This window comes from Bufo gargarizans, chromosome 6 (assembly GCF_014858855.1).
Source record: "Bufo gargarizans isolate SCDJY-AF-19 chromosome 6, ASM1485885v1, whole genome shotgun sequence".
NCBI lineage: Eukaryota > Metazoa > Chordata > Amphibia > Anura > Bufonidae > Bufo > Bufo gargarizans.
In genome coordinates this window covers 334,399,433-334,415,960 of record NC_058085.1, presented here as the reverse complement: position 1 = coordinate 334,415,960, position 16,528 = coordinate 334,399,433, and the positions used below count along the sequence as shown (strand labels likewise).

At 42.8% G+C, this 16,528-nt stretch overlaps 1 protein-coding gene across 21 annotated transcripts in view; it reads left to right on the top strand.

Moving 5' to 3' along the window:
- Positions 1-16,528, top strand: part of LOC122940860 (janus kinase and microtubule-interacting protein 3) — a 123,951-nt gene that overhangs the window by 81,574 nt on the left and 25,849 nt on the right. For 15 of the 21 annotated variants that reach the window (XM_044297708.1, XM_044297710.1, XM_044297703.1 and 12 more), the window contains 3 exons: positions 6,861-6,989; positions 8,982-9,065; positions 11,880-11,942. In XM_044297708.1, coding sequence (XP_044153643.1) covers positions 6,861-6,989; positions 8,982-9,065; positions 11,880-11,942 — 276 coding nt within the window. The remainder of the gene's footprint in view (positions 1-6,860; positions 6,990-8,981; positions 9,066-11,879; positions 11,943-16,528) is intronic. The other 6 variants (XM_044297705.1, XM_044297707.1, XM_044297698.1 and 3 more) reach the window with 3 other exon arrangements.

Below are 16,528 nucleotides of genomic sequence, written 5' to 3'. Positions count from 1 at the left end.
AAACATAAGTGGTTGTGCGTCAGTGCATTCTATGTCTTTCACCGCTGGGGAAGGGCTAGGTGGATGCCCTTGGGAAACCCTGCCAGCGGAGTCTTCAAACAGCATAAGAGACTGCTGCATAACTTGAGGCTGAGACAGTTTCCCTGGTATGCATGGGGGTGATGTGACAGACTGATGGGGTTGGTTTTCAGGCGCCATCTGTGCGCTTTCTGCAGAAGACTGGGTGGGAGATAATGTGAACGTGCTGGATCCACTGTCGGCCACCCAATTGACTAATGCCTGTACCTGCTCAGGCCTTACCATCCTTAGAACGGCATTGGGCCCCACCATATATCGCTGTAAATTCTGGCGGCTACTGGGACCTGAGGTAGTTGGTACACTAGGACGTGTGGATGTGGCAGAACGGCCACGTCCTCTCCCAGCACCAGAGGGTCCACTAACACCACCACGACCATGTCCACGTCCGCGTCCCTTACTAGATGTTTTTCTCATTGTTATGGTTCACCACAACAACAAATATATTATTTGGCCCAATGTATTGTATTCAAATTCAGCGGGATATAAATTTGAGGCCTAGTATTTAGGCGCTGGGTGACCGGTATGGATTTAGTGACAGAATTAGACTTGGAAATGCACAGAAGCGTGTGTGTGAAGTTATTCTGAATGACCCTATGTGCACCTTGAATATTATATACCCTTTTAGGGATAGATTTCAAATAGCTCTGATATAGCAGAAACCACTAAATTATGAAATTGCTAAATTGGGAATTGTATTTCAACCCAGAACAAGAAATGTGCTTGAACGGACACTAAATAACTCGCCCAGCTACAGCACTAAGGACAGATTTAGCTGGATATAAATTTGAGGCCTAGTATTTAGGCGCTGGGTGACAGGTATGGGTTTAGTGACAGAATTAGACTTGGAAATGCACAGTAGCGGGTGTGTGAAGTTATTCTGAATGTCCCTATGTGCACCTTCAATATGATCTACCCTTTTAGGGATAGATTTCAAATAGCTCTGATATAGCAGAAACCACTAAATTATGAAATTGCTAAATTGGGAATTGTATTTCAACCCAGAACAAGAAATGTGCTTGAACGGACACTAAATAACTCGCCCAGCTACAGCACTAAGGACAGATTTAGCTGGATATAAATTTGAGGCCTAGTATTTAGGCGCTGGGTGACAGGTATGGGTTTAGTGACAGAATTAGACTTGGAAATACACAGTAGCGGGTGTGTGTGAAGTTATTCTGAATGACCCAATGTGCACCTTGAATATTATATACCCTTTTAGGGATAGATTTCAAATAGCTCTGATATAGCAGAAACCACTAAATTATGAAATTGCTAAATTGGGAATTGTATTTCAACCCAGAACAAGAAATGTGCTTGAACGGACACTAAATAACTCGCCCAGCTACAGCACTAAGGACAGATTTAGCTGGATATAAATTTGAGGCCTAGTATTTAGGCGCTGGGTGACAGGTATGGGTTTAGTGACAGAATTAGACTTGGAAATGCACAGTAGCGGGTGTGTGAAGTTATTCTGAATGTCCCTATGTGCACCTTCAATATGATCTACCCTTTTAGGGATAGATTTCAAATAGCTCTGATATAGCAGAAACCACTAAATTATGAAATTGCTAAATTGGGAATTGTATTTCAACCCAGAACAAGAAATGTGCTTGAACGGACACTAAATAACTCGCCCAGCTACAGCACTAAGGACAGATTTAGCTGGATATAAATTTGAGGCCTAGTATTTAGGCGCTGGGTGACAGGTATGGGTTTAGTGACAGAATTAGACTTGGAAATGCACAGTAGCGGGTGTGTGAAGTTATTCTGAATGTCCCTATGTGCACCTTCAATATGATCTACCCTTTTAGGGATAGATTTCAAATAGCTCTGATACAGCAGAAACCACTAAATTTTTAAATTGCTAAATTGGGAATTGTATTTCAACCCAGAACAAGAAATGTGCTTGAACGGACACTAAATAACTCGCCCAGCTACAGCACTAACGACAGATTTAGCTGGATATAAATTTGAGGCCTAGTATTTAGGCGCTGGGTGACAGGTATGGGTTTAGTGACAGAATTAGACTTGGAAATGCACAGTAGCGGGTGTGTGAAGTTATTCTGAATGTCCCTATGTGCACCTTCAATATGATCTACCCTTTTAGGGATAGATTTCAAATAGCTCTGATATAGCAGAAACCACTAAATTATGAAATTGCTAAATTGGGAATTGTATTTCAACCCAGAACAAGAAATGTGCTTGAACGGACACTAAATAACTCGCCCAGCTACAGCACTAAGGACAGATTTAGCTGGATATAAATTTGAGGCCTAGTATTTAGGCGCTGGGTGACAGGTATGGGTTTAGTGACAGAATTAGACTTGGAAATGCACAGTAGCGGGTGTGTGAAGTTATTCTGAATGTCCCTATGTGCACCTTCAATATGATCTACCCTTTTAGGGATAGATTTCAAATAGCTCTGATATAGCAGAAACCACTAAATTATGAAATTGCTAAATTGGGAATTGTATTTCAACCCAGAACAAGAAATGTGCTTGAACGGACACTAAATAACTCGCCCAGCTACAGCACTAAGGACAGATTTAGCTGGATATAAATTTGAGGCCTAGTATTTAGGCGCTGGGTGACAGGTATGGGTTTAGTGACAGAATTAGACTTGGAAATGCACAGTAGCGGGTGTGTGAAGTTATTCTGAATGTCCCTATGTGCACCTTCAATATGATCTACCCTTTTAGGGATAGATTTCAAATAGCTCTGATATAGCAGAAACCACTAAATTATGAAATTGCTAAATTGGGAATTGTATTTCAACCCAGAACAAGAAATGTGCTTGAACGGACACTAAATAACTCGCCCAGCTACAGCACTAACGACAGATTTAGCTGGATATGAATTTGAGGCCTAGTATTTAGGCGCTGGGTGACAGGTATGGGTTTAGTGACAGAATTAGACTTGGAAATGCACAGTAGCGGGTGTGTGAAGTTATTCTGAATGACCCTATGTGCACCTTGAATATTATATACCCTTTTAGGGATAGATTTCAAATAGCTCTGATACAGCAGAAACCACTAAATTTTTAAATTGCTAAATTGGGAATTGTATTTCAACCCAGAACAAAAAATGTGCTTTGACGGACACTAAATAACTTTCCCAGCCACAACAGGACAGCGGTAACGAGAGATTTAGCGGGATATAAATTTGAGGCCTAGTATTTAGGCGCTGGGTGACCGGTATGGATTTAGTGACAGAATTAGACTGGGATATGGCCAAAAAATAACCACACTATTGCTGGTTAAATGCACTTGGTGATGGGCGCAGCTTGCCCCTGATGTAGTATATGGCCAAAAAATGAACAGACTATTGCTGGTTAAATGCACTTGGTGTCACAGCTTGACCAACCACACTACTGAGGGTTAAATGCACTTGGTGACGGGCGCAGCTTGCCCCTGATGTAGTATATGGCCAAAAAATGAACAGACTATTGCTGGTTAAATGCACTTGGTGAAGGGCGCAGCTTGCCCCTGATTTAGTATATGGCCAAAAAATGAACAGACTATTGCTGGTTAAATGCACTTGGTGTGATAGCTTGACCAACCACACTACTGAGGGTTAAATGCACTTGGTGACGGGCGCAGCTTGCCCCTGATGTAGTATATGGCCAAAAAATAAACAGACTATTGCTGGTTAAATGCACTTGGTGTGACAGCTTCACCCTGATGTAGGCTTTAGCCAAAAAACAAACGCACCATTGAGGGTTAAATGCACTTGGTGACAGGCGCAGCTTGCCCCTGATGTAGTATATGGCCAAAAAATAAACAGACTATTGCTGGTTAAATGCACTTGGTGTGACAGCTTCACCCTGATGTAGGCTTTAGCCAAAAAACAACCACACCATTGAGGGTTAAATGCACTTGGTCGCAGCTTGTGCTGGCGCACCACAAGACACAAAATGGCCGCCGATCACCCCAGAAAAATGTGACTGACAAACGGTCTGGGCAGCCTAAAAACAGTGAGCAATTGAGGATCAGCAGCTCAATGATCCACAGCTGCAGATCGATCAGTTAATCAAGTCCTTTGGAGGAGTTAATCTGCCTAATCTCGCCCTACTGTCGCAGCCGCAACCTCTCCCTACGCTAATCAGAGCAGAGTGACGGGCGGCGCTATGTGACTCCAGCTTAAATAGAGGCTGGGTCACATGGTGCTCTGGCCAATCACAGCCATGCCAATAGTAGGCATGGCTGTGATGGCCTCTTGGGGCAAGTAGTATGACGCTTGTTGATTGGCTGCTTTGCAGCCTTTCAAAAAGCGCCAAGAAAGCGTCACAAAAGCGCGAAGAAAGCGACGAACACCGAACCCGAACCCGGACTTTTACGAAAATGTCCGGGTTCGGGTCCGTGTCACGGACACCCCAAAATTCGGTACGAACCCGAACTATACAGTTCGAGTTCGCTCATCCCTACTCATTATAGATCAATTCTTATTAAAATGATAATAATATGGCTTAAATAAGATCAGAAGAACAGAGGATAAGGAGATAAGAGCTAAATATGAGCAGTCAGATGACGGGAGTCAAAGGAAACAGAAAGTGACAGCTTGCAAATAGACTGATTTTTAAACCCTTATTTCTCAGAAACGGCTCAACAGACCAATTGAAAGAATCATTTTTAGCCCCAAATCACTAAAATACAATTATTAAAAAAAATGCCCTCAAAAGGTATACATAGTCTTTAATCCCCGTTTTAAGAAGCATTTAACTATGATGAATTATTTAAGAGATTATTTTTTTTTACAGCACTTACTCCATTGTTTTTTCATCTTGCACCATTCACCACGTTGTATAAATAACATGTTAAATAGAAAATTGTAGTTTGAATCTGTTTCAGTAAATCATTTTATTCCCCATACTATAACATTACTACTTTGTGATGCTCCCCTGTTACTCTTCCTAGAAATGTATAAATAAAGCTCTTTCACACAAACGTTTTTTTTTTACATTTCCGTTCCGTTTTTGAATTCCGTATACGGAACCATTCATTTCAATGGATCCGCAAAAAAAAACTGAAAGTACTCCGTATGCCTTCCGTTTCCGTAGAACATGTCCTATTATTGTCCGCAAAACGGACAAGGATAGTACTGTTCTATTAGGGGCCAGATGTTCTGTTCCTCAAAAAACAGAATGCACACGGACGTCATCTGTATTTTTTGCGGATCCGTTTTTTGTGGACCGCCTAGAGGCCTAAATTAAAAACTGGGTGTCAACATTTCCCGTGTGAAATGGGCGTGACTGAACAGTATCAGACTGTACAGGGACCTACCCCCCACTGATAACACCCACTAGTAAAAACCGAGTTCGGTAAAAGGTTTTTAATAGTAGAAAATTTTTTCTAAAGTTATTACCCGAAGTTTCGCGAGGCTTCGCGAAGTAATAGCTTTGGCTCATCAGAGCAAATACATTTTAATACTGTACAGAACGCTCGCTCCGTACAGTATTCTAACAAAGTTTTATGCTAATCGACTTTGAAAGTTTCATCCGAAGTCGATTCGCTCATCCCTAATTAGGTATAGTAAAATTATGACATTGTAGAAAAGCAGACAGATCCTTTTAAAAATTATTCTGTGGTACCACATTATGGATGAATAGTACAAAATTTGTATTGAGGGAATTACACAACCACAATTCTGGAAGTAAAAAGTCACAAATTTTGGAGCGCACAATTTATGCAACACATTTTGTGATTCTACACTGCAGTGTTATGTTTAACGGCCACATTTTTCAAACATTGTGCAGCATTTGATAAACTTGGCTCAAATTAACTGATGACTTTTATTTTTAGATATTAAAGGTTGCCCAAGTGTTAAATACTGATGAGCAGGTCATCAGTATCTAATCTGTGGTGGTGGGGCATTGTCACTGCTGTCTCTCTCAGAACCGCAAACAACTGCAGAAAATGGCTGCTGGGGCGGTTCTTATATAGTAAGGGGTAGGCAACTTTCCTATTGCTAGGGATGTTGCTAAGCTCTGACAAAGATATTGCAGTCTTCTCATTGGCCCACAAGCAGGAAGCAGGGAGGGATCATGGGTTCAGATGAAAAAAAAAATCTAGAATATTCCCGAATACAAATATATAGCACTATATTCTAAATCTTCGCGAATTCTCGAAGTGGCAATATTCACTATTAAAATTCACAATTCGAATATTCGTGCCCAACACTATTGCTTATTAATGATTTATTATATCCATCCAAATAAATATACAGACGATGACCAACGTTTTGGGTCAACCTAGACCTTGTTCATGGCCGAGGCGTCCTGATACAGATTTGATAGAGGATGGCGAGGTTACCACACAATAGCTGGGCCTACGCAGTAACCTCAGCAGCACGCCATCCTCCTTTAAATCTGTATCAGGACACCACGGACATGAACAAGGTCAAGGTTGGACCGAAACGTTGAGCTGCACAGCCGCTTTCCAATGGAGGGCGCTGTGCTTGGCAATCTGCAAGGAGACCACAGCGCTCACTGAAGTGCCACACCATTTTTTAAAAGTTTATTGGCGGGCATGCCAGGCATCTGACCCCCACCAATCAAATAGTGATGATAGGTCATCATCAGTATTAAGCACTGGGGACAACCCTTATCCTGACCATTACCACGAGCCGACATCCAGTGGGTGATGATGCAAACAAAGCTCCTGAGCCACCATTACATTTTCTTATGGTATAAGGAACTGAAAATAGATACAAAATTATAATTTATAAACAGAGCAGAAAACAAAACTATTGCTGCCATTTACTAAAGCAGTGCTTGCACATTGTAGGGCATGGCTAAGGAAGAGACAGAGTTGAGATTCCGCCAGCTGACCATGGAATACCAGGCTCTGCAGCGAGCGTATGCTCTTCTACAGGAACAAGTCGGTGGGACTCTTGATGCAGAACGAGAAGTTAAGGTATTGTTTTCTGTTCTGTGCCTTCTAAATGAAAGCCTAAGTGCAAGGACAAAAAAACGTACACAATTGCAGACATTTTGCAGTGTCACACCATCTTCTGCTCCGAGTGATGTCACACTGTCAATCCAATGACACCATAACCTGTCTCAGTAAACACACAGTCGAGTATCCTAACAGGCCTCTTTCACATGAGCGAGTTTTCCGCGCTGATGCAATGCATGAAGTGAACGCATAGCACCCGCACTGAATCCTGACCCATTCATTTCAATGGGTCTGTGGCCTTCAAACATCAGTTCTGCGTTGCGTGAGAATCGCAGCATGTTCTATAGTCAGCATTTCTCACGCAGCTCTGGCCCCATAGAAGTGAATGGGGTTTCAGTGAAAAACGCATCGTATCCGGATCTAACCTGGATGCAGTCCGGGTGCAATGTGTTTTTCACAGATGGTTGATAGAAGATGTTGTTTGTAAGCCTTCAGTTTTTTTTCACACGTGTGAAAAACGCATCAAAACTGATTGCACCCGTGCAGAAAAAACGGAAATATTGAACGTAATTGCAGACAAAACTGACTGAACTTGCTCTTGTTTGTGTGAAAGAGGCCTTAAAGGGGTTTTCCAGGTTCATGAAGAAAAACCACAAAGAAAGGCCTCATGCACACGACCGTTGTTCTGGTCCACATCCGAGCGCAGTTTTTGCGGCTCAGATGCGGACCCATTCACTTCAACGGGGCATCCGTTGCTCCGTTCCGTGGCCCCGCCCAAAAAATATAACATGTCCTAGTTTTGCGGACAAGAATAGGCATTTCTACAATGGGCCGCCTGTTCTATTCCGCACACGGGCGGCTTCCGTGTTTTGCGGATCCGCAATTTGCGTACCGCAAAAAAAAACGGAACGGTCGTGTGCATGAGGCCAAATACCGATGTACGTGATAATACCATGACCATAGATTTTATTCATGAAAAAAATTACATTTCTGCCACTATATGCATCCCTGCCGTTTGTTGACAGGCTGCAGTTGTGGGGCATCTCAGTAGTTTCAGTTTTATGATTGAACTACATTTCCCAGCATGCCCCACACTGTCATATGATGTGTATTATTCTCCTCCCTCTCCTCAATCCCCTGTTCCCTGCTCGCAGATACCATTCTATATGTATGCGTGGATCCAGTATCTGTTTGCTGGATCCTTACATGCACGTTTCCCACACCACAATACGTTGCTCCCAAAATGGGGCCGGGATTGCTGGGGTTCTTCACCACGTGACCCATAGATTTGACATTATCACAGCAGTTCTGCTCAAGTCGTGTGATTGCCGGTGGGGGCTCGGCACAGGGGCTGTTGATGTAAGGTGAGTAAATTACAAAGATGGCATTTGGATGACTGTGGGTTGGTTAGCAAATTAAAGTGTGGTCATCGACTATACTTCAGACAGGGGTCTGGAGGGAGCAGGGCAGAAGGTTTCCACTCATAAAGGTAGAAGTCATTATAAAACATGGCTGTCCCGTTGAACACTGTGTAGTGGCCATGCCTGGTTACTGTACTTCACTTGCCACCATTCACTAGAATGGGACTGAGCTGCAGTAACCAGCCATGGTCAGTTTATGGTAGTGTATGTGCCTGTTCCAGCCGCACCGTGGCTCCTGCAGATCAGCAAGGGTGCTGGGAGTCGGATGACCGTCAATCTGATATTGATGACCTATCCAGGGGGGCACCTAGCCTTTCTGCTGCCTGAGGCGAAAACTAAAACAGCACCCCCCCCCCCACCCATGCCAATTTCTTAACCTAACCTCTTTGCCACAATGAAAGCGTTCATTGCCGATGGTCCTTCAGTTGCCCCCCTCTTGCCCCTACCTGGTGCTGCCTCACCTGGCCTCATTGGTGGTGCACCCATGGACCTATCCCAAGAATTGAAGTCCTGGAAAAACCCCTTTAAGTAGGTTTTAATTTACTTTTAACTTTTTATTTTCACATGTGTATTTGCATATATCTCACAGACTCGAGAGCAGCTACAAGCAGAAATCTTCAGCTATCAAACAAGGATAGAAGATCTGGAGAAAGCAATGTCTGAGCAGGGTCAGGTAAGACATATATCTGTAGACTATATGGAGACCAGAATTTGTAACCAATCAAAAACCTTAAAGATTTTGTCATCAAGATGTATTTAATGTTGTTTATGTTATGGGGCATCCATCTTACCTGACTGCAAAGATTTAAATCAAGAAAATCGGTCAGTGACTTTTATGGGAGAGTGCTGTGGCCATGCTCTGGGTCATGTGTACCATTCACTTTGCTGTGAGGGGGAGGAGGAAGAAGGAGCGGTTATCTCCATACCATTGTCGATGGTGTGAGCATAGTCATAGCTAGGCCCTCCCTCGCCCGCCACTCTAGCCTTATATCTAAAGACCCTGGCCAAGGCAGAATGGCTTGTTGGCACCTCCCTGGCATCAGCAGCACAATCCCTGCTAGCCATCCCTTACCTCCTTGCTTGTGCCCTAGATGTAATCCTGTGTAACCATCTATCAGCTTTGCAGCAGAGGTAGTAACTTTCATTGCAATCTTGCCCTCTGATGATAATGGTGTGACTGCTGATCCTGCCCCAGTGTACACAGCACAAGCTGAAAAGCAACAGCAAGCATTGAGAGAGTTTGGTGGTCTCTGTGAGGACTGAATATGTGGGTTGAAAATTTTAAAATAGACATAAATAGTTGTGCTGAACTGAGTATAGGTCATAGACAGGAGACTATGCTTAAAGTGTTACATACTGTAGAGCCCATTGAACCCCAGCGGGAGGGAAGAAATGTGCTTCAGGGGAAGTGAGGACTATATGTAATAGAGTTGGAGCTTCGCATATGTATGATTGGGGTGTAATTGTGCCATATCCCTCCAAAATGCGTTCATTTATCAATGTTTCTTTTTTATTTGTATTTATCTATGTTTTTTTTTTTATATATTTATTTATTACATTTTTATATAGTCTATGTCTCTCTTTTTTTTTTACATTAGGTCCCTGAAAAGCTTAGATACATTTGAGACATTAAATTATTTCATGTAGTAATTTTATGTTAGAATAGTAAATTACAATAAATGTATACCCGAATTGCTATTACATTGTTCTTCCCATTCCTTTTATGCAGACATCATTACTCTGATTCTCTGCTTTTGTTGATCAAACTGCAAATCTACAAAGGCGATCTGACGCAGGCGTCCTTAAATTACTGCTCCAATATGGCTTTGCCATTACAATGAATCAGACTGAAACATTGGTTTTAATCAAAGCTCCTGCTTTCTAGAACAAGCCCAGCAGGTGAAGTGGCAGGGAGGTCAAGGAAAGTCTACTGGCAGAGCAATAAGGGGTGTAGAGGTTGCAGCTGTGCATATTTCTGCATGTCTAGGGTAGCCCTGGTGAGATAACAGAAGTTTGATAAATAGGGGCTATTTAAATTGTACTTTAACTTGGGGCTCACCAGCCCAAGACTGTGAGAGCATGCTGGGGGTTGTAGTTTTACAAAATCTGGAGAGTTCCAGGTTGCAAGACTCTAGTATGAAATCGTCAGGACTAGAGGGCGAGGCTTCAAACTATGGTTATCAAATGTGCCTTCTGTCACGCTGATATCCTAATAAGTCATTGCCTGGACAACTATATCAAGGAACTGAGGAATTGGCAGTATGGGGTGACGTGGTTTCTGCCAGGATTCAGTGGCATGATCAGCCTCAGGCCTCATACACAATACATATAGCCGTTTCCGGATGTGGCCCGTATTGCGGCCCGCAAACAGCTTTCACTTGCGGAACAGAGGCACAGAACCTCACGGAAACATTACTGAGTGCTTCCGTCGGGTTTCTCTCCGTGCCTCCGCACCGCCAAAAAAATAGAATATAACTTTTTTTGAGATGCGGACGGATCACTGACCCATCCAGGTTGAATGATCTGGATCCAATAAGGCAGCCGAATGGATAGTGCCCGTGCATTGGGGACCGCAAATTGCGGTCCCCAATGCACGGAATGGCCGAGCAATGTCCTTGTGCATGAGGCCTTATAGGAATAATAACATCTGTTCTTTTATGCTTGAGCTAGACACAAATTATAAAAAATGGGTGTATATAAAGAGAGGCCTCAACGGTGTAACATCGGGCCGCAATATAAAAATGCAAATAGTGTCTCCAACCTGCCTTGTGCAATTTATAATACTGACCTTTGGACCCTCTGAGACACCAAGAGGCTACACCTCTGAAGGGCACCAGAATAAGCTCTTTCCTGGAATCTCTTTTGGCACACTACAATCCTAGTGAGATTAGTGACTTATGTTAAGCACAGTACTATTGGTTACCCAACGGGTAACCCTCATCTGGATCTTCATTGCTAACTGCTAGTAATTCATTCATAACTTCTAGCAGGAATAATAAAAGAATGGCACATCTTAGAGTAAAAAAATTAATGCTCCAAAATTGTTATTACATGAGGAATGCAAGTAGTTGCTAAAACAGACATATCGGGAGAGATGACAGTCTTCTTCTCTATACTATAACACATAAGTATATGCTGACGGCTGATTGCTTGCTCATACTATAATCTTTGAAAAAAGGTTTTATTAATAGGCAAAGAAAGGATAAAAACAACAGCGACACAAAATAGGACGTGCATCACTTCCTTCACAGTAGGCAGAATTGGGGAATAATGGTGGTTTTTCAGCCTTAGCAGCCAAGACGACTTTTGTGTTTTTCTGCATGCTTGTTGTCATAAAACAAAACATAAAACAATGCTAACAAAGGACTTGAAAGGACTCCTAGGATTAGGCAAGTACTTAGGAATCCTTTTGTAGTGTCTGCTCCGGCTATTTATTAGTTGTTGTTTTTTTAATAAAGTCGATTAATGCATTTCTTCTTTTACCAAGGACATGAAATGGATAGAGGAGAAGCAGGCACTTTACAGACGAAACCAGGAACTCGTTGATAAAGTAAGATGCCTCATTTTATCCTTGAGGGGTTTTCTGGGAGTTCAGTGTTGTTGGCCTATTCTCAGAATAGGTAATCAATATCAGATCAGTGGGGGTCCAACACTCTGCATGGTTCAGAACCCCCAACAATCGGCAGTTTGAAGAAGCTGTGGCGCTCCAGTGAGCTTCGCGGCCTTCTCACAACCAACCAAGAACAGCTCTATCCATTGTATGATGACTGAGCTAGGTATCGCAGCTCAGCCCCATTCACCTGAATGCCATGTGACCAATGAACGTGACATCACAGGACTAGGAAGAGGCAACAGATCTCAGTGGAGTGCATAGCCTCATCACACAGCTGATCGGCAGGGGTGCCAGGAGTAAGACCCACACCTTTCCAACTTTTAGCACCATGTCATTCACTATCACTCAATCACTCAAAACATTAAACTGGTGAAGTGAATAACATTGATTATCTTGTGAAAATGGTGCCTGTCAAGTATTGGGATATATATTAAACACCAAGTGAATAATCAGTTCTTGAACTTGATGTGTTGGAAGCAGGAAAATGGGCAAATGCAATCTCTTTTTTAATCATTCCATTCTACTAATTGTTTAGCTAAAATAATTTTTTTATTTGGTTTTTATTAAAATTTTTCATCAGCTTTTCCTCTACAGCTTTCGCTTTTAGTACATTTGCAGACTGTTGCTGTAACATTAAGTGAATTCAAAAGATTTGAGAATGAATAACCTTACGTGGGCTAAGTGAATAAATATATTTACCAAGTAATTAAACATAAGATAACACAGACAAATCACATACTGAATAAAAAGTAAATACATCACTAGTCTTAATGGAGTGAGACTCTGTCGATTATGCTATAACACATGGCTGTCTACCAAGTTATAACACATGACAGACACCCCAGGGTGTACAAAAGATAGGGCAAATCAATACTTACATCCTACCTAGGATGGATAAAGTTTTTAATACAGTCCCCAAATGTATGTGTGTCACAGATTTTAAACCTTTTAGCCCCCTTTACAGTGTGCAGCACACATGTCTCTGAGATCACTCAGGAATGTGGTCTTATCAGCACAATGTGGGATGGGTACTACATTACAAGGCACATCATTACACAGAATGCTAATAATAAAAGGGAACATAATTAAAGGGACAAAACCAATCAGTACTTAAACATATCCTTACAATACAGGGAGTGCAGAATTATTAGGCAAGTTGTATTTTTGAGGATAAATTTTATTATTGAACAACAACCATGTTCTCAATGAACCCAAAAAACTCATTAATATCAAAGCTGAATATTTTTGGAAGTAGTTTTTAGTTTGTTTTTAGTTTTAGCTATTTTAGGGGGATATTGGTGTGTGCAGGTGACTATTACTGTACATAATTATTAGGCAACTTAACAAAAAACAAATATATACCCATTTCAATTATTTATTTTTACCAGTGAAACCAATATAACATCTCAACATTCACAAATATACATTTCTGACATTCAAAAACAAAACAAAAACAAATCAGTGACCAATATAGCCACCTTTCTTTGCAAGGACACTCAAAAGCCTGCCATCCATGGATTCTGTCAGTGTTTTGATCTGTTCACCATCAACATTGCGTGCAGCAGCAACCACAGCCTCCCAGACACTGTTCAGAGAGGTGTACTGTTTTCCCTCCTTGTAAATCTCACATTTGATGATGGACCATAGGTTCTCAATGGGGTTCAGATCAGGTGAACAAGGAGGCCATGTCATTAGATTTTCTTCTTTTATACCCTTTCTTGCCAGCCACGTTGTGGAGTACTTGGACGCGTGTGATGGAGCATTGTCCTGCATGAAAATCATGTTTTTCTTACCTTGCAGACTTCTTCCTGTACCACTGCTTGAAGAAGGTGTCTTCCAGAAACTGGCAGTAGGACTGGGAGTTGAGCTTGACTCCATCCTCAACCCAAAAAGGCCCCACAAGCTCATCTTTGATGATACCAGCCCAAACCAGTACTCCACCTCCACCTTGCTGGCGTCTGAGTCGGACTGGAGCTCTCTGCCCTTTACCAATCCAGCCATCTGGCCCATCAAGACTCACTCTCATTTCATCAGTCCATAAAACCTTAGAAAAATCAGTCTTGAGATATTTCTTGGCCCAGTCTTGACGTTTCAGCTTGTGTGTCTTGTTCAGTGGTGGTCGTCTTTCAGCCTTTCTTACCTTGGCCATGTCTCTGAGTATTGCACACCTTGTGCTTTTGGGCACTCCAGTGATGTTGCAGCTCTGAAATATGGCCAAACTGGTGGCAAGTGGCATCTTGGCAGCTGCACGCTTGACTTTTCTCAGTTCATGGGCAGTTATTTTGCGCCTTGGTTTTTCCACACGCTTCTTGCGACCCTGTTGACTATTTTGAATGAAACGCTTGATTGTTCGATGATCACGCTTCAGAAGCTTTGCAATTTTAAGAGTGCTGCATCCCTCTGCAAAATATCTCACTATTTTTGACTTTTCTGAGCCTGTCAAGTCCTTCTTTTGACCCATTTTGCCAAAGGAAAGGAAGTTGCCTAATAATTATGCACACCTGATATAGGGTGTTGATGTCATTAGACCACACCCCTTCTCATTACAGAGATGCACATCACCTAATATGCTTAATTGGTAGTAGGCTTTCGAGCCTATACAGCTTGGAGTAAGACAACATGCATAAAGAGGATGATGTGGTCAAAATACTCATTTGCCTAATAATTCTGCACGTAGTGTACAGTTGCTTCTTCTTCTCAGTAAATATGTCATCTGTAGCCCTTTATGCTTACTTTCCTTACTGCTCATAAAACACTCATTATGGCCAAATTACTTTCAGTTTAATAACAAATTTAGTTGAAATGAATGTTTATAAGCTGTAAGGAGTTCATAGATAAGGTCTACAGGATTGAGCTGTCAAAGCAACTCTCTGAGGGATTCACTGAGAATGGGGAAGCAGTGGTCTGCAAATACACTGAAGTTGAAAGTGTATGTGGATCTGCTGTGCCATTTTAACAGACTTGCCTTGGGGCTACTACTCCAAAGAGCGTTATCTAAGTGTCCGTCCCCCCGGTATTCATTATTTAACCCATATACAGGAATCTGTACTTCACTACAGGGAATCCACCAGATCACTACCTCTTGGAATAGTCTCTGTTCAAGTGATGACTGACCCTTGGCGGTCAAGAGACACCAGTACAGAGCACCAAGGGATCAGGAAAACAGTTGTCAGGGAGAAGCCAAGTTCAGGATAGGCTGACGTTGTGCAATCCGATAAACAGTCCAAGGTCTGGGCAGGCAGTTCAGGGTCAGAACAAAATCAAGCAGAGGTCAGGCAGTGAATGGTCAAATCTGAAAAACAGACAGAAGTCAGTACATAGGCAGACAAACCTAGAACAGCTCAACTTCACAAGACTGGTGTACTAGAACCTATTACTCAGGCACTCTCCTCCAGGGGAGGGTACTTGCCACAATGATACTTATGTTGAATATAATGCTATAATGAAGAACCTACTAATATAGTCTATGTTGCAATACTGCCTCCTCTCCTGGATAATTTTCATCTTATAGTCCCTTATATAATGCTCCTTGTTAAGGGTTACAGCCACCACTGCAAACCAGCAGCAGTGGAAGCATCTGTTCACTGGGTAGTAAAATGTCAGCATGTTTACTGGCCGGGATGGCGCGAGCAAGCGCACACATTTCCGCACATGCGCACTAGCTTCCTCCTATTCCAGCCACCTTGTATATGCTGTCTAGAGCTGCTATCAGCAATGACAGTAGCCTGGGGAGCAGTTCAAGAAGAAAAGCCAGCTATAAGAGAAGAAAAGGCACCTAGCTGAAAGCATGTGAAGCCTCAGGAGCGCGCACGCACAGGCAAGGAGCGGGATTACATTATCTCAGTGCTGCTCGCCTGTGTCATCATTCAAAGAAATAAGCACCGCCCCCTGTAGCTCAGAAAGTGAGCCTAGGTAGCTGCTTGGAAGAGCAGAAATCGGGAGGTGAGACAACCCCTTTAAGCTGGCCGTAGGCTGGGGAAGATTTGGGTGCACACTGTTCCTTTAGGAGCAGGTGGGAGCATGGGCACTGCTGGTAAGAAGCAGCCTGCTAGAAGGACCAACCAGGTTGCTCCAGTGGCTGGACCCATCAGGAAGAAGGAGAAGAAGGCTGTAGCAGCATGGGAGCAAAGGAGGCAAGTGAGCAAAGTGGCACCCGTGCCCATCAGGGAGACCGGAACAATGGTGGACATGTGCAGCGAAGCGGATCGCAGGGGCAACACGTGAGGTGACAGTGGGCCAATGGGGGTAGTAGTTCATTTACTCACGGTTAGCAGAGACTCCCTGGGCCGGCAGTGCAGTGGAGGGAATGACTGCACTAAATCCTCTGGGGCACTCTCTATTGCAAGGAACACCAGCCAGATGGTATTTGGTGGTTGGGCCCCTATGTTTGTAACGCCAGCACCGTTAGGTGCAAATGAAGTTGGTAGGAAGGATGAGGAGTCAGTTATAGTAAAACACAGTTGAACTTTTACTGAATCAATGGTCTCAGGACAGTTGGTACAGTTTATTTATATAGCAAAAGC